The following is a 19,551-nucleotide window of genomic DNA, read 5'->3' as shown; positions in this document are numbered from 1 at the left end:
ACTAGTACAGATCATGCATATAGTAGGTGCTTAATAAAAGTGTGTAGCATAAAATGACTGCTCAGACCCAGACTCTGAAACTTTCTTGGTTCACGCTCGCCTTAGTAGCTCAGTAATTTTTCTTGTGGCCACACAGCAACTTCTAACAAATTAGAAGTCATTTAAAGATAATAATACATATTTGCTATTTACTTAGTGGAATGTATTTGTCTGTTAGACACTGTACAACTTCTCAGACCTCGGAGTGAAACTAAATACTGCCATACTTATTTCCTGTTCAGCATTGGTTTTCATGCAGTGTTTACTTTTTAACAGAATAATCACTGAAGATTCAGCTACACAAAGATCTCATGTCATTCCTTTGAGTATAGAATGTTGAATTATGAACTCTCTGGAGTTGGTTTGCTTTCATGAAAGTTTAAAATATCTTCTGGCACCCCTGTGAGATTGTTGTATAACCTTTGGTGGCTTCAAGCATAGTTTAGGAACTGTGGCCCCAAATCTCTGGCTTTGGTATTTTTCTGTTTTGGGCATGACAGAGGATTTGTCTGTTAAGGGTTTGTTGATTGTTTTGTTAGCTTTTGATATCCAGTTGCTAAGCCTAACTAATTTATTTGTATCATTGAGATGTGGGACCACTAAAAATGATTACTTTAAAAAAAAAAAAGCACTTCACTGAATTCAAGGCACTGTACTAATAACTACTTTATAGTACCATATTCTTTGATGTTTTTGAAATTGGAACACATTTCACAAACAGTGGTAAAGAAAACCATCCTGCTTCAAAAGGAAGAGTAGGAGATTGTTTTGTAGCGTGGGGCTTGGAGGTGGCAGTCTTCGGGCTGTTCACTAGGCAAGCGGTGGAAGCTGCTGGCCATTCCAGTTGGTATGGACTGTGACCCTAGCTCATTATGGAGAAAAGTGCTAGTGTGGGCTCCAGGGATAAGTTCTGTCTTGTACTAGGTCCCCTGGCTTAGAGTTGCGTAGCTCAAAATAGTGATCACACTTTATAGTTATTTGCTCTTTGAGTGTTACATCCTTAGTGGAGGCTTGGTGGGGAATATTTAGGGGAGATCATTTAGGGAAGAAAGTTTAGTAAACTAAATCCTTTTCAGGATATTAATTGTATAAATAGCAGTCGCTTAATTCTTTTGGCCTGGATGACATAGTCCTTTCCAAACTTAATCCATCAATTATACTAAATTAGGAATGCTTAGTCACAGCTATGGTTTTTCCCATAGTCATGTATGGATGTGAGAGTTGGACTATAAAGAAAGGTGAGAGCCAAAAAATTAATGCTTTTGAACTGTGGTGTTGGAGTAGACTCTTGAGAGTCCCTTGGACTGCAAGGAGATCCAACCAGTCAATCCTAAAGGAAATCAGTCCTGAATAATTGAAAGGACTGATGCTGAAACTGAAACTCCAGTCCTTTGGCCACCTGATGCAAAAAGCTGACTCATTGGAAAAGACCCTGATGCTGGGAATGATTGAAGGCAGGAGAACGGGACGACAGAGGATGAAATAATTGGATGCATCACTGACTTCATGCACATGAGTTTGAGTAAACTCCGGGAGTTGGTAATGGACAGGGAAGCCTGGCGTACTGCAGTCCACGGGGTCGCAAAGAGTCGGACACAACTGAGCAACTGAACTGAAGAACATTGACTCATTAAGTTTCAAAGGAGGCTAGAGTACCCTGTGTTCAAGCAGTTCATACTTAATTCTTCCCCAAGCAGATATTGTACCTCAGCTAACACATCTAACCTGATTTCCATTGTTACATTCATGGGAGGGAGCATTCAGTGATTGTTGGTTCTCTAAAGGTCTTCTCTCCTTGATACCATCATTAATACATCTGAAATACCTAGGGGAAAAACATTTACCACTCAACCGATTTCTAATGGATTGATCTAGTGGATTGATCCTATTAAGTAGCAGTTTACTAAGAAACCTAAATCTATGTGAAATAGATTTTGTAACAACTTTTTATTTTAAAATTCTTTAATTATTTTCCCAGATGGGGGTTCCCCACCCGTTATAGCAGTCTCTTGTTTTCACTCATATTACTTGTTGCCATTTTTATTGCCAACTTCAATTTTGGTTCCTTGATGATATCCTAAAGAGATTTTTTTCCAATTAATTATTTAGAATTGGGTAATAATTGGTAGAACTTAATCTTCATTTAATTGCTTTTCTAAGGAAAAGCCACAATGGTTGCCCTAATCTTGTTTTTAAAAGTTCTTTATCAACATCACAAGAATGAACATATCTGTTGAAGAAATTATTAAAGGAAGAACTGGTAAGGAATCAGAGAATCTGTACTTTGCTTAAAGTATATAACTTAACGAATATTCTATGCACGGAAGTGGTTGCTTACACATTATCTCCTTGTCCCAGATGCCACCGCAAGGCTTATCTACCTCATTTCACGTGTTTGCATCCTCCCTCGTAGTTACTGCTTCCCTGGTGGCTCAGATGGTCAAGAATCTGCCTGCAATGCAGGAGACCTGGGTTCAGTCCCTGGGTTGGGAAGATCCCGTGGAGGAGGGCATGGTAACCCACTCCAGGATTCTTAGCTGGAGAATCCCCATGGACGGAGGAGCCTGGCGGGCTATAGTCGATGGGATTGTAGAGTTGTACACAACTGAGTGACTAAGCACAGCACACTTGCAGAAGTGGTTCGGAGCCTGTAGTCTCAGTTCGTGATTTCAGAGTAAGGAATTCATTCATTAATTCGATCATTAATTCCAAAATAAGGATTGATAGTTTAGGATACAGCAGTAAATAAAATGAAAAATCTCAACATCTCATAGAGCTAATAGGGGAAACAGAAAATGAACCTTGTGAGTAACTTAAACAGTATGTAAAGATGGTAGTATGGAAAAAATAGGGTGTAAGAAAAGTGATAACACAGCAGGTGTAGTTGCTCAACCCTTGCATGTCTCCAGCAGAGCCTGGAACCATGGCTGTTCCTTGGCCAGTTCCTGAGACTAGGCTCTTGGAATGTTCTTTCTGTTACTAACGAATGATGATGTTTTATGTGCACAGAGCAATGGGGTGTACTATTCCAGCTTGTCAAGACTTCTCAGGATTATTTAGGAGGTTTACCGTATACACCTGGTATCTTTGCTCGGGTTCTGTGTTTCAGCACCCATAAATGTGGCTACATGACCCGTGTCCCCATGGCAGGCTCTGACCCTAAGATTCCATGCAGGGAAGCCCACTGCAGACACATTGCATGTGTGCCTGCAGTCCACAGGTAGAGAAGAATTGTGTCTTGTGTAAACTGAGCAGGAGAAGGACTTGAAAGCCCATGCCTGACCTCTCTGGGCGTGGCTGATGTGTTTACTTTTCCTGTTGTTTTTACTTTTTATCCTTGACTGTTACAAATCTTAGTTTTGAGTATGACCTCCTGTTAGGCAGTGTGAGTCCTTCTGATAAGTCACTGAACTGGAAGTGGTCTTGGGACTCCTGAAACATAGAGTAAGAAGGACTGGGAGAGTATGGAGTCATGAGAAGTGTAATTTTGACAAAGACTTTAAGGAGGTGAGAGTAAGCTGTTCATTTATGGGGGTAGGGTGGGAGGTAGGGAGAGAATTCTAGGCAGAAGGGACAGCCTGTGCAAAGACGCAGAGGTGGGAACTAGCCTGGCTCAAGAAAGTGCTGGAGCCCAGGTGTATCAGAGGAGTGAGGATGGAGTGGGGAGGATTAAGCTCAGAGACTCAGGGTCACATCTTCAGGCAAGGACCTTCTTGAGGGAAGGGGGTGATGTCTCTCAGTGCATGTTTGTGGGGTAGGTCACTAAATTCCCATCTTTCCTCTGAGGAAGAATATCTGCTTCTCACGTTTTTTTAGCTCAGTTGTTTCTGGCTTTGGCAGTTCAGTTCAGTTCAGTTCAGTCGCTCAGTCGTGTCCGACTCTTTGCGACCCCATGAATCACGGCACGCCAGGCCTCCCTGTCTATCACCATCTCCCAGAGTTCACTCAGACTCATGTCCATCGAGTCCGTGATGCCATCGAGCCATCTCATCCTCTGTTGTCCCCTTCTCCTCCTGCCCCCAATCCCTCCCAGCATCAGAGTCTTTTCCAAAGAGTCAACTCTTCGCATGAGGTGGCCAAAGTACTGGAGCTTCAGCTTTAGCATCATTCCTTCCAAAGAAATCCCAGGGCTGATCTCCTTCAGAATGGACTGGTTGGATCTCCTTGCGGTCCAAGGGAGAGAGAGTCTTCTCCAACACCACAGTTGAAAAGCATCAATTCTTCGGCGCTCAGCCTTCTTCACAGTTCAACTCTCACATCCATACATGACCACTGCAAAAACCATAGCCTTGACTAGACAGACCTTAGTCGGCAAAGTAATGTCTCTGTTTTGAATATGCTATCTAGGTTGGTCATAACTTTTCTTCCAAGGAGTAAGCGTCTTTTCATTTCATGGCTGCAGTCACCATCTACAGTGATTTTGGAGCCCAAAAAATTAAAGTCTGACACTGTTTCCACTGTTTCCCCATCTATTTCCCATGAAGTGATGGGACCGGAGGCCATGATCTTTGTTTTCTGAATGTTGAGCTTTAAGTCAACTTTTTCACTCTCTTTCACTTTCATCAAGAGGCCTTTTAGTGCCTCTTCACTTTCTGCCATAAGGGTGGTGTCATCTGCATATCTGAGGTTATTGATATTTCTCCCGGCAATCTTGATTCCAGCATGTGCCTCTTCCAGTCCAGCGTTTCTTATGATGTACTCTGCATAGAAGTTAAATAAGCAGGGTGACAGTATACAGCCTTGACGTACTCTTTTTCCTATTTGGAACCAGTCTGTTGTTCCATGTCCAGTTCTAACTGTTGCTTCCTGACCTGCATACAGATTTCTCAAGAGGCAGGTCAGGTGGTCTGGTATTCCCATCTCTTTCAGAGTTTTCCACAGTTTATTGTGATCCACACAGTCAAAGGCTTTGGCATAGTCAATAAAGCAGAAATAGATGATTTTCTGGAACTCTCTTGCTTTCTCCATGATCCAGCAGATGTTGACAATTTGATCTCTGGTTCCTCTGCCTTTTCTAAAACCAGCTTGAACATCAGGGAGTTCACGGTTCACGTATTGCTGAAGCCTGGCTTGGAGAATTTTTGAGCATTACTTTACCAGCATGTGAGATGAGTGCAATTGTGTGGTAGTTTGAGCATTCTTTGGCATTGCCTTTCTTTGGAATTGGAATGAAAACTGACCTTTTCCAGTCCTGTGGCCACAACTGAGTTTTCCAAATTTGCTGGCATATTGAGTGCAGCACTTTCACAGCATCATCTTTCAGGATTTGAAACAGCTCAACTGGAATTCCATCACCTCCACTAGCTTTGTTAGTAGTGATGCTTTCTAAGGCCCACTTGACTTCACATTCCAAGATGTCTGGCTCTAGATTAGTGATCACATCATCATGATTATCTGGGTCATGAAGATCTTTTCTGTACAGTTCTTCTGTGTATTCTTGCCACCTCTTCTTCATATCTTCTGCTTCTGTTAGGTCCATACCATTTCTGTCTTTTGTCGAGCCCATCTTTGCATGAAATGTTCCCTTGGTATCTCTAATTTTCTTGAAGAGATCTCTAGTCTTTCCCATTCTGTTCCTTTCCTCTATTTCTTTGCATTGATCGCTGAAGAAGGCTTTCTTATCTCTTCCTGCTATTCTTTGGAACTCTGCATTCAGATGTTTATATCTTTCCTTTTCTCCTTTGCTTTTCACCTCTCTTCTTTTCACAGCTATTTGTAAGGCTCCCCAGACAGCCATTTTGTTTTTTGCATTTCTTTTCCATGGTGATGGTCTTGATCCCTGTCTCCTGTACAATGTCATGAACCTCATTCCATAGTTCATCAGGCACTCTATCTATCAGATCTAGGCCCTTAAATCTATTTCTCACTTCCACTGTATAATCATAAGGGATTTGATTTAGGTCATACCTGAATGGTCTAGTGGTTTTCCCTACTTTCTTCAATTGGAGTCTGAATTTGGTAATAAGGAGTTCATGATCTGAGCCACAGTCAGCTCCTGGTCTTGTTTTTGTTGATTGTATAGAGCTTCTCCATCTTTGGCTACAAAGAATATAATCAGTCTGATTTCGGTGTTGACCATCTGGTGATGTCCATGTGTAGAGTCTTCTCTTGTGTTGTTGGAAGATGGTGTTTGCTATGACCAGTGCATTTTCTTGACGAAACTCTATTAGTCTTTGCCCTGCTTCATTCTGCACTCCAAGGCCAAATTTGCCTGTTAACTCCAGGTGTTTCTTGACTTTCTACTTTTGCATTCCAGTCCCCTATAATGAAAAGGACATCTTTTTTGGGTGTTAGTTCTAAAAGGTCTTGTAGGTCTTCATAAAACTGTTCAACTTCAGCTTCTTCAGCGTTACTGTTTGGGCATAGACTTGGATAACTGTGATATTGAATGGATTGCCTTGGAGACGAACAGAGACCCTTCTGTCATTTTTGAGATTGCATCCACGTACTGCATTTTGGACTCTTTTGTTGACCATGATGGCTATTCCATTTCTCCTGAGGGATTCCTGCCCGCAGTAGTAGATATAATGGTCATCTGAGTTAAATTCACCCATTCCAGTCCATTTTAGTTCATTGATTCCTAGAATGTCGATGTTCACCCTTGCCATCTCTTGTTTGACCTCTTCCAATTTGCCTTTATTCATGGACCTGACATTCCAGGTTCCTATGCAATATTGCTCTTTACAGCATCGGATCTTGCTTGTATCACCAGTGACATCCAGAATTGGGTAAGTATTTGCTTTGGCTCCATCCCTTCATTCTTTCTGGAGTTATTTCTCCACTGATCTCCAGTAGCATATTGGGCATCTAATGACCTGGGGAGTTCCTCTTTCAGTATCCTATCATTTTGCCTTTTCATACTGTTCATGGGGTTCTCAAGGCAAGAATACTGAAGTGGCTTGCCATTCCCTTCTCCAGTGGACCACATTCTGTCACTACTCTCCACCGTGACCCACTCGTCTTGGGTGACCCCATGGACATGGCTTGGTTTCATTGAGTTAGACAAGGCGGTGGTCCTAGTGTGATTAGATTGACTAGTTTTCTGTTGAGTATGGTTTCAGTGTGTCTGCCCTCTGATGCCCTCTTGCAACACCTACCATCTTACTTGGGTTTCTCTTACCTTGGGCGTGGGGTATCTCTTCACGCCTGCTCCAGCAAAGCACAGCCGCTGCTCCTTACCTTGGACGAGGCATATCTCCTTACTGCTGCCGTTCCTGACCTTCAGCGTGGGATTGCTCCTCTAGGCCCTCCTGTGCCTGCTCAGCCACCGCTCCTCGGGTTGCTTCTCCCGGCCCCCGGCCCTGTCCTCGGTTTTGGCAGAGACTTAACATATTCTTTTTAACCTCATTTTTTCTTTCCTCGGTCCTTAACTTTTTAATTTTTTTTTTTGCTGATTTTTAACAGGAAAATAAGTCTCACCTGTTTTTTTCTCTCAGCCTTTTCATCTGTGATGCCACTGGGCTATTTGGTTCTTCCATCACTCCATACTTTTTGCCTCCATATATAGTGAACCCAATTCATGTGTGTTGGGTGAATGTGTGAGTGAGTGAATGATTGTGATCCTGAGGCAGGATGAAAAATTACCAAGAAAAAAAGAGAAATGCCTGTGGAGTTTGATTTATTTATCAGACTGAATTATTTCCACTGAGGGAAAGGGCCCTTTGGGTAGGCAAGAATGAACTGAGTCCCACTGCGAATGGCTCACTTTCTTGCTGATTCCCTGTTGAGTCCTCTGCAATGTGCTTGTTCTTAAGTTATAAGGACTCTTTTATGTTACTCATCTCACTAGTTTTGGCAAATCACACTCAAGTTTCTGGTCCTAATGAAGACAACATGCATTTTACTTGCTTCATACCATTTTTCACTTTTGGAGATCGTGTCCTCATTCCAGCTCCATAATTTCTTCTGCAATTTAACATTTTCTCTGTAATAAATATTAGTGCAGTAAATTTGTTTTTGCTTCAAACAGGTACAGATTTTTTCTTTTTTCCCCTTAAACTCTAAAGCCTGTAAGAATTTTGGATCCAATATGGTGCTTAAGCAGTGAAGAGAAGGCTTTTCTGATTTGTTGAACTCTTTCTTTAATTCAGCTCCCTTTTGTTCCTTTAAAAGAAGGAGGCTGTGTGTCCATGTTTGAAATGCTGTAAAGCTTAGCCTGTTGAAATCCTTTCCATTCTGCTTTATAGAATGTGGAATAATATGGTCCTTTCTCTCATAAACTCCTTCATTGTCCTTGTTCTTTCCTAAACTTTCAGTCCTCCTTCCAATTAAGTACGGAAATTGGGCTGGCACCCCAGGAGAAAGAATTGTAAACCTACTTTGTTGGTATTATTTTGTAATAGTGAAAGTAACTTAGATTTAATCTAGTTGCATTATATTTACTTAGCAAATTTTGCTACTTATGGGGCTTTTTAGTAAAAATTTCCAAGTTAAATTTTCTTATAAGAAGGAAACATTAATTTCCAAAAAGAATGGACTCTTAATATTTGTTTTTGTAATTATTGTTCAGTTCAGTTGCTCAGTCGTGTCCGACTCTTTGCGACCCCATGAATCGCACCACGCCAGGCCTCCCTGTCCATCACCAACTCCTGGAGTTTACTCAAGCTCATGTCCATCGAGTCCGTGATGCCATCCAGCGATCTCATCCTCAGTCGTCCCCTTCTCCTCCTGCCCCCAGTCTCTCCCAGCATCAGAGTCTTTTCCAATGAGTCAACTCTTCGCATGAGGTGGCCAAAGTACTGGAGCTTCAGCTTTAGCATCATTCCTTCTAAAGAAATCCCAGGGTTGATCTCCTTCAGAATGGACTGGTTGGATCTCCTTGCAGTCCAAGGGACCCTCAAGAGTCTTCTCCAACACCACAGTTCAAACACATCAATTCTTTGGTGCTCAGCTTTCTTCACAGTCCAACTCTCACATCCATACATGACCACAGGAAAAACCATAGCTTTGACTAGATGGACCTTAGTCGGAAAAGTAATGTCTCTGCTTTTGAATATACTATCTAGGTTGGTCCTAACTTTTCTTCCAAGGAGTAAGTGTCTTTTAATTTCATGGCTGCAATCACCATCTGCAGTGATTTTGGAGCCCAGAAAAATAAAGTCTGACACTGTTTCCACTGTTTCCCCATCTATTTCCCATGAAGTGATGGGACCAGATGTCATGATCTTCGTTTTCTGAATGTTGAGCTTTAAGCCAACTTTTTCACTCTCCTCTTTCACGTTCATCAAGAGGCTTTTTAGCTCCTCTTCACTTTCTGCCATAAGGGTGGTGTCATCTGCATATCTGAGTTTGAGTCATAGCATCTTTGGGCTTATTGATATTTTTCCCGGCAATCTTGATTCCAGCTTGTGTTTCTTCCAGTCCAGCGTTTCTCATGATGTACTCTGCATATAAGTTATAATAATGTGAAATATTTGCCACCAGCAACTATGGGATCAAGCTCAAAACTTCACGAATCCTAGGACTGGAAAGCTGGCTATAATTTCAAGTGACTTCTGTGGATATCCAATAATCATCATTCTTTACCCTGGTGCTTGGTCACTTCTGATTGTCTCTATCCTCCTTCCTTTTCTTCTTCATTTCTTTCCTTGTTCCTACTTTTTTCATCTTTCGGCTCTTCCTTGCTCTCCCTGTTCCATTCATCTAGAAGCTACATGCTAACTACCCTTAGTAAACCCTGGCAAAACACTAGGCTGAGTTTGAAACAGCCCTGACTGTCAAGAAGCTTGTTCTCGCAGAGGTCAATACACAGAGAATAAAGACATGCACCACAATATATCATGGGCCATCAGATGAGTCAGCACAGGAGAGGTCGGCCCATCTAACTGGGATAAGTACAAATTTATCCCAGCACAAATTGATGAAGAGGGTTGTTTGTCCTAAACTTTGAAGGATAGGTTAGGGTTTTGATGGGTAGAGATTCAGATTTTCTTCAGATAGAAGGAAGGAAGGATGTAGCAGTAGAAGGGGTTGGTCTGGGATAGTGACTAGTGACCCATTTATGTCATGGTCATTGGAAAAGACCCTGATGCTGGGAAAGATTGACAGCAGGAGGAGGAGGGGACGACAGAGGATGAGATGGTTGGATGGCATCACCGCCTCAAGGGACATGAGTTTGAGTAAACTCTGGGAGTTGGTGATGGACAGGGAGGCCTGGTGTGCTGTAGTCCATGGGGTCACAGAATCGGACACAACTGAGCAACTGAACTGAACTGATAGAGCAGACTTCTGCAGACGTTTTCTGTAAAGTGCCAGAGAGTAAATAATTTCTTTGCAGACCATGTGGCCTTTGCTGTTGAAGGAGAAGCAACCATAGGCAATCCATAAATGAATACACTGGCAGTGTTCCAATAAAACTTTATTTACAAAATGGGCTGCAGGTCTGAGTTTGCCTGGGGGCTATCGTCTGCTAATCCCTGATAAAACAGTGGTTAGTGGGAAATAAATATGCTGTGCTTAGTAGTCAGTTGTGTGCAACTCATTGCAAACCTTTGTACTGTAGCCCACCAGGCTCCCTGTCCATGGGGATTTTCCAGGCAAGAATACTGGAGTGGATTGCCATTTCCTTCTCTAGTGGGAAATAAGGCTAGAATGGGAGGTGATGGCCAGATGTCAGCTTTTGAATGCTAAGCTAAAGACGTGAAAATTAATTGTACTCTCTTTAGTAAAACCATGACCATGTCTCTACTAATGACTTTAAATATCTTGACATTTAAATATGGAACCAGATGTTTTTTATTTACATCCTTTAGATATCTGTATAGCTAGCTTGATACTAAGATTTCTCTGACTAATATTTAGTATAAAAATAGTGGGTGGAGAACAAACTAGGCCTTTGAATGCCCCCCAGTAAAGTTTGAGTCATAGCATCTTTGGGCTTCTCACCATAAAGTCTTCACTGAAATGGACCAAAAAAATCAGAGCTCAGAAAGTGGGAGAGAATGAATGGGTGGGCCCTTTGGAGATCTGAACTCAAAATGTCCACATTCTTCCCTGTTCAAAAACTGATAGTGTGAACTTGATTCCAAAGTAGATGTAAGATCCACATTTTTTGATACTTACTCTTTAAAAGCCATTTTTTGGGCAAGATTGACATGTAAAGGCTATAGATATGTCACATATATAACTTAATGAGTTCGGGGATAAGTGTACACCTGTGAAACCATCGCCACCATCAAAGCCATAGACATACGCATCACCTCCCAAAGTTTCTTCCTGCTCCTATTATTATTATCTTGTGGTAAGAACACTGAAAGTAAGATCAGCCCTCTTAGGAAGTATGGAATATGCAGTGTTGTTGGCAGTAGGCACTGTTGTACACTAAATCTCTAGTACTTATTTATTTTGTGTAACTGAAACTTCACACCCTTTTACCCCCACGTCTCCTCCTTCTTTGCTCCATTAGAATGGAAATTCCATTCTTATCTTTGACTGTTTTGTGTTATTGTTCAGTCACTAAGTCATGTCCAACTCTTTGCGACCCCATGGACTGCACCCTGCCAGGCTTCCCCATCCTTCTCTGTCTCCCAGAGTTTGCTCAAATTCATGTCAATTGAGTTAATTCTTTTAGATTCCACGTATAAATGAGAGCATACATTATTATCTTTGTGCATCTGGCTTATTTGACTTAACATAATCTTCTAGCTCTATCCATCTTGTTGCAAATGGCAAATTTCTTTTTTTTCCTATTTTTTAAGACCGAATAATATTCCATTGTACGTATATATCAGTTTCCTTTATTCATCTGGTGATGGACATTTCATTTTTTCCGTGTCTTGGCTGTTGGGAATAATGCTGCCTTGAACATGGGAGTACAAGCCTCTCTCTTCGAGACTGATACTTACACGAATAGTTACACGTGTTGATTCTAAAATTCTACATAATTTCATAGAAGATTGTATTAGGTACTATAGGCAGTTCTTCTCTTGTCTCTGGTTCATTTCCTTTTTAAAACTTCCTCTATGGTAATATCAGATAATTCTGCAGTACTATTTCTCATGTCTTTCCTCAGAATCTTCCTCAAGATAAGGATGTATACCTTATTAATGTTTGCAGCCCTATTATCTCCTGGTGCAGATCTGGCCAAAGCAGACTATCAGTAAACATTTGCTAACTGAATAAATGTAGGTAAACATTTCTAATTGTTCCCAACAAGTTATTTCACTATATTTTGTGTTTTTCATTTTTTAGAATGCATAAACCTCAAAGTTTAAAAGTCTTCATTGTTAAAATACTAAATTTCATCTGTGATCTGTTTACAAAAACTTTGTATACTTAGTGTATTTTTAGCATTATATTCCGAGAGAGAAAAAATTGTATATTAAATGAAATTATTGTAGATGCTTTATACATAGTTGAAAAGAAGCAGCTAGTTTTTGTACCAGAGAAATCTGAAAATAAAGTTTCTCTATACGTACATTTGTAACCTACATAATAGTAACAACATAATAAGATGTCAGATTCTCTTGGAAAGAAGTGGGGTTGTAATTTCTCAGCCCATCCTACTCCAGATGTTGCCAGATAAATGGCTAGCAGTACCTTTTGTTTTAGTCCTTTCTGGATTTTGAGTTTTACCTGTCTATACCCTATAGTCAGAGAAGGCAATGGCACCCCACTCCAGTACACTTCCCTGGAAAATCCCATGGATGGAGGAGCCTGGTAGGTGGCAGTCCATGGGGTCACTAAGAGTCGGACATGATTGAGTGACTTGACTTTCACTTTTCACTTTCATGCATTGGAGAAGGAAAAGGCAACCCACCCCAGTGTTCTTACCTGGAGAATCCCAGGGATAGGGAAGCCTGGTGGGCTGCCATCTATGGGGTCACACAGAGTCAGACATGACTAAAGCGACTTAGCAGCATACCCTATAGCAAAACCATAATACAGTGTTGATTCTAATAAGCTTTTTCAAGACCATTTCTTTATACCTACTTAGCAGTCTTTTGAATTTTAGTGTTTCTCATTACTTAATGCTTCTAATCACGTGCTAAATGGTTAAATCTTTGCCAGCAACCTTAGGGTCTTGCTCATGCGTGTATATTTTATTTTTACTTGTTTCTTTCAGTGTTTAGATTATATGTTTTCTAAGGGTGCAGTTGAAATCATTTGATATTGAACCATTTTTAAACCAGTGCTGACATATTGAAAAGAAGATTGTGTGGGCAAAACATAATGATTATAATTAAGTGACAGAGAAAATAATACGGGCATGGAGAGCTGAAAAATACAATGGAGAACAGTAGGTAGAGTATCGGAGAAGCTCTGGTGGAAAATCATATATTTAACCACACAATCTGCCCAGTCTAAATGCCAAAGTGTTTTTGTTGGAGGAGAAAGCTAGTGAGGGGGATTATTATGGCTATATATTACTTCTGGCTGCCAGTGCCATTTGCCTGATCAAACTGTTGACATCACAGAAGTCAGAAGCATCCTGTTTTTTAAGTCATGGCAGACAATTCTTTATAATTTTTTATTTGAAGGAAAAAGAGTTGTTTGTGCCTCTTCAACTTCTAGAACTAGGCTTTCAGCCAATATTTTGTTTTAGGTTTTTTTTTGTTTTTTTTTTTGCTGCTGCTTATGCTGGGGCCAGAAAAACCAAGCTGAAGGCGGTGGGCGGCTCAGAGGGTCAGCAAATGAGGACTTCCTTCTCTGGTTGGGAGGAAATAAGCTAGTGAATATTTTGTTGTTGTTCAGTTGCCAAGTCATGTCCGACTCTTTGCAACCCCATGCACTACAGCACTCCAGGCCTCCTGGTCTTTGCCCAAGTTTGCCCAAGTTCATGTCTATTGAATTGGTGATGCCATCCAGCCATCTCATCCTCTGTCATCCTCTTCTCCTTCTGCCTTCAATCTTTCTCAGAGAGCATCAATGACTTTTCCAGTGAGTCGGCTCTTCCCATCAGGTGGCCAAAATGCTGAAGCTTTAGTTTGTGCATCAGTCCTTCCAGTGAGTATTCAGGGTTGATTTCCTTTAGGATTGACTGGTTTGATCTCTTTGATGTCCAAGGGACTCTGAAAGCAAAAACTAGTAAACATGGTGGAAACCAAATTCCTAAGGCTTTTTGGTGAGAGAGAAAGTACAGTAAACACATGGAACTTGGAGTAAAATGAACCTGTTAATCCTGCCTGTGCTCTGTTAGCTGCTCAGTGTTTGCCTCAGTTTTCTTGCCTTAAAATGGGGGAAGTCTTAAGATGAAATTGGATAACGTATATAAAGTTTCTAGTACTGGGCCTGGGGGAAGAGGGGTGTGTGTGTGTGTGTGTGTGTGTGTTACGCAAATACTAATTTTTTCCCATTTGAGCTAGAAAGACACTTTTGGTCAGGCCTACATTATATCCTAAGTCTGTCAGGCAAACTAAGGTATAGATATAGGAGATTTCCTCAGAGAGAGAGGCTGTGATTTTGATAGCAAAGATTTAACCTTTGCAAGTTGTTTTTTTTCTGAATTTGATACGCATTTCTCATCAGATTTATTAACACTATTAGTACATGTGAAAAAAATAAAATCCATTCTGGATTGGAAGACATTTTGTGAATCAAACCCAGTTTCAGAACACCAGGAGGTTTTTTGGATGTCTTATTTTGGCAACTGTACTTTTACAAAGACGGAACAGATGGAATATGCAGAGTTTTTAATTAATTTAGTTTAGAATCTTACTACACTTGGACTTAGCCTATAAATCCAAAGGCTCTGAGAATTTCTGAAACTAATCTTTGGCGCAAACAAATTAATAAAAATTACCTATTGAGTCCCATTCCTGAAAATGCTGTTGAAGGAACCATTGTAGTACATTTGGTTTGAATAAGGCCCATCACCAAATTTTAAAAGCTTTTAAAATTATTAGTTTCCTTATCTTCTAGTTCAGTTCAGTTCAGTTGCTCAGTCGTGTCCAACTCTTTGCGACCCCATGAACTGCAGCACGCCAGGCCTCTCTGTCCATCACCAACTCCCGGAGTCCACCCAAACCCATGTCCATTGAGTCAGTGAGGCCATCCAACCGTCTCATCCTCTGCTGTCCCCTTCTTCTCCTGCCCTCAATCTTTCCCAGTATCATGGTCTTTTCAGTGAGTCAGTTCTTCACATCAGGTGGCCAAAGTATTGGAGTTTCAGCTTCAGCATCAGTCCCTCCAATGAACACCCAGGACTGATTTCCTTTAGGATGGACTGGTTGGATCTCCTTGCAGTCCAAGGGACTCTCAAGAGTCTTCTCCAACACCACAGCATCAATTCTTTGGCGCTTAGCTTTCTTTACAGTCTGACTCTCACATCCATACATGACCACAGGAAAAACCATAGTAATGTGCAGTATTCTTCTTATATGGTTTATCTGATTTTGGTACATTATCCTTCCCTCCTTCTCTTTCTCTTATGGAAGATAGGGTGAAAAGTGAAAAAAGTGAAAGGGTTAGTTGCTCAGTCGTGTCTGACTCTTTGTGACCCCATGGACTGTAGTCTGCCATGCTCCTCTGTCCATAGAATTCTCCAGGTAAGAATATTTGAGCGGGTAGCCATTCCCTTTTCCTAGGGATCTTCCCGACCCAGGGATTGAACCCAGGTCTCTTGCATTACAGTCAGATTCTTTACCATCTGAGGAATAAAACATTCTGTACTTACAGTTGTGTCCTATGTCATTTAAGCTACTTGCTTTGGAAACAAGCAATAGAACCCAACTCATGCTATAAGATTTGGGGGAGTTTGATACAGCTCACAGATCATCAGGAGGGGCTGTACAACCTATCTTCTTGAAGGAGAGGGAAGCACAGAGTGGGGGAGCTTATAGACTCCCAGAGATGATTCAGCTTCAGCAGCTGTTAGCCTCTGTGTATCTTTAATCAACATTTCAAGGGCCTGACAGACTGTCTGGGCTGCGGTTTTGTTGTTGTTCAGTCACTAAGTTGTGTTTGACTCTTTGTGAACCCATGGACTGCAGCCTACCAGGCTCCTCTGTCCTCCTCTGTCTCCTGGAGTTTGCATTAGTTCGATGCTTTATGCCAGTGGCTCAGTCAGTTTTGTCTCAGGGTCTAGGGGCAGGTGGCTGGGGTATTTACTTTAGATTGAGCAGCAGCTACTTGTCCTTTATGCCTAGTTTATTGTACTAGGTGCACCTATACAAAGACATCTGGTTTAGAAGCTCATCGTGCCATTTTTATTGCAACCTTTTATTATTTTGCCAAGAGTTGTATTTCCCACTTGAATTTGCAGCCATGGTCTGGCACCAGCTGTGTTTGTGATTACTTTTTTATTTTTAATTAACATTATATAAGAATTTAATGGTTCTATTTTTGATGATTCTGTTTTGATCTAAATGCCTTTGTTATGGTCCAAAAGCAATTTAAAGTCTCGATTATTTTAACAAAGAATAGATAAGTAAAATTTTTTGTAGCTTAAGGTGGAGCTAGGGGTAAGTGTACCTGCCAGTGCAGGAGACTTCAGAGATGTGGGTTAGATCCTTGGGTCAGGAATACCTCCTGGAGGAGAGCATGACAACTCACTCCAGTATTCTTGCCTGGGGAATCCTGTGGACAGAGGAGCCTGATGGGCTACAGTCCATAGGGTCGCAAAGAGTTGGCCATGACTGAAGCAAACTTAGCACACCCACGTAGTTGATCTACAGTATTAGTTTCAGCAATATAGCCTAGTGATTCAGTATTTTTGTAGATTTTATTCCGTTATAGGTTATTACAAGATAATGGCTGTAATTCCTTGTGCAATACAACACATTCTTGTTGCTTATCTATTTTATGAATAGTAGTTTGTTAACCCCATACTTCTAATTTGTACCCCCAGCTTCCCTCTCACCGTTGATTATCTTATTTTCTGGGTCTGTGAGTTTGCTTGTTTGGGGTATACATTCATTTGTATTATTTTTTAGATTTTATGTATAAGTAATATTATAGTATTTATCTTTCACTGACTTATTTCACTAAACATAATATTCTCTAGGTCCATTTGAGATTTTGTTTTGATATTTTGTAATTTGGAACTAAAACATATCCTCTGCTTTCCAGACAACAGAGCAGAATAAAAGAGCTGTCCATGTACTAATGGGTTTGGTGAATAGCATTTTATTCTAAGACCTTTGACTATATTTTATTAGTATTAAATCTATGTAACTTGATAATATTAGAAATTAGTCATAAAAAGTAAAAATTTTCCTGAAGCCAGAAGCTGTCTTTGCATTATTTACTATTCTCACTTTCCATTATTCACTATTCTCTTTTCTTTTCCTTTTAACTGGCAGAGAAAATAGTGATAATACTATACCTTATTAATAATATTCAGTTTAATCAGTTTTAGGAAGAATGAATTTGGTGGAGTGTTTAACACCTTTCTATCCATCCATATGTGTGTATCTTCTAAGTTTTTCAGCAGTTTTGTATTGTTCAGCTGTTTTAAATGACATTTTACGGTGACATGCTTTCTAGGATTTAACGTGCTGTGATTTTCTGTCTTTTCTAGTGTCTGTGTTTATGCTGAAAGTCCAGGTGAATGACATCATCAGTCGTCAGTACCTGAGTCAAGCAGTTGTAGAAGTGTTTGTAAACTACACAAAGACAAATTCCACAGTAACGAGAAACAATGGAGCAGTGTTGATAAGAGTACCCTACAAGTTAGGACTCAGCTTAACCATTATTGCTTACAAAGATGGCTACGTGTTGACGCCTCTACCTTGGAAGACCAGAAGAATGCCAAGTAAGCACTTAAATAGTGTTTTGCCTTCACTAAATGTAAATGATTTTTTACTCTTTGAGAAGTGCTTGTTCTGGTAAACTGAAAATATGACTGTCTATGTGAAGCCAGTATAAGGAGATTAGAAAGGCGTGCCAGTTTGAAGAAAACATGAAGGCCTTTTTCCTTCTGCAGAGGCCTGAAGGAATGCTGAGAAACAGCTCTGCTCTGGTACAAAACTTGTCTGCAGGTGTGTGTGTAGGGGGCGTGGCATGCCTACAGGATTAGGAAGGGCCAAAGTATTGATGAAGGGACCTTCTCAAAAGGTAGATGAACAGTTTAGATTTACATGATGACTAATAAAGCCATTCTTATAGATTCTTGAACACATGAATTTAAGTTGTTTAGAAACTGAGTTTACAGTGTATAGGGAATAGGTCAACAGCAGGGCTAAAATAGATTCAGGGTTATCTGGCTATGAAACTGGCTGTGCTGGGGGACTGTAAGGGTAGCCTGATGTAAGAAAGGAGATGAAAGGAGAGGTAAGCATATAAGAGGCATACTAGAGAAAGAATCAGTATTTATTATGGTAATCACTTTATAATATATACACATATCATATCATTGTATACCTTAAGGTTCTATGATGTTAGGTGTCAGTTATGTCTCAATAAAGCTGGAAAAAATTGGTGGGACTTAGTATCACTAATTTGGAGAAGGAAATGGCAGCCCACTCCAGTATTCTTGCTTGGAGAATCCCATGGACAGAGGAGCCTGGTGGGCTACAGTCCGTGGGTCACAAAGAGTCGGACACTACTGAGTGACTACCACAGTATAACTAACTGCATATTGGGGGGGAAATGGTCAACCAGTTTCCAGAATACAAGTCTGATTGGAAGGATGATCCATTAGGCAATCAGTCTTTTCAAAAATTTTATATTTTAATGTTCTTGTTAAATTTTAGATATTATAGTTTCGTATTGGAAACATTTGAATTATTGAACTATTTAAAATTAGATTGAGAAAGAAATGAAAAATTAGATAATAAGATTCACATGAGTAAAATTCTAGAAAATGACTAGAAAATCTGTATAGGGATATGGTTGAGAAAAATTCATGGTCTCAAATGATTTAATTTTTTTTAAGCACAACTATTCATTCAGCAAAAGTGAGGAAAACAATGAAAGGAGAAACCAACTATTGGGAAAAGGAAATAATAAAGATAGAAGTATATTGGCATATGATAGAAAAATATAAAGAGTTGACAAAAATACATAAAAGCTTTAAAAATCATAAAAGGTATCAATAACAAATTTAATGGCAAATATCTTAAAAATCCAATAAAATGAACAATTTTGTTATAATGTAAATGATTATTGCTCTTAGATGAGGTAAATTAATCATGTGTAAAATGTCCTAGATGAAAATAACTTCTAAGGCTATAAGGAAAAGTACCACAGGTCATTCTACCATATCAATCAGTACAGCCTTGATCCTGAGACCTAACAAAGGTAAATGCAAAATTAAATGCCCTCTTGTGAGCATACTCTTTCTCATTTACACACCCCTCTATAGATCAATCTTACCTGTAGCTTGAAATGCAAAAATCCTAAGCAGAATAGTGAAAAAGAATTTCACCATTATTTAAATATAGCATACTGTCCAGACCAAGTAGAATTTTTCTTTGCAGGACTATACAGATGTCAGACTTTATATATCATACTATTAGAACAAGCTGGAATCAAGATTGCCAGGAGAACTATCAATAACCTCAGATGTGCAGATGACACCACTGTTACGGCAGAAAGTGAAGAGGAACTAAAGAGCCTCTTGATGAAGGTGAA

At 40.2% G+C, this 19,551-nt stretch overlaps 1 protein-coding gene across 1 annotated transcript in view; it reads left to right on the top strand.

The window, feature by feature from the left end:
* The window catches only part of FAM171B (family with sequence similarity 171 member B), a 78,576-nt gene that overhangs the window by 37,148 nt on the left and 21,877 nt on the right, over window positions 1-19,551 (top strand). The window contains exon 2 of the mRNA XM_052636188.1: window positions 17,498-17,731. Coding sequence (XP_052492148.1) covers window positions 17,498-17,731 — 234 coding nt within the window. The remainder of the gene's footprint in view (window positions 1-17,497; window positions 17,732-19,551) is intronic.

This window comes from Budorcas taxicolor, chromosome 2 (assembly GCF_023091745.1).
Source record: "Budorcas taxicolor isolate Tak-1 chromosome 2, Takin1.1, whole genome shotgun sequence".
NCBI classification, from domain to species: domain Eukaryota; kingdom Metazoa; phylum Chordata; class Mammalia; order Artiodactyla; family Bovidae; genus Budorcas; species Budorcas taxicolor.
The sequence above is the reverse complement of the archived record's forward strand: the minus strand, read 5'-3'. Positions and strand labels throughout refer to the sequence as shown.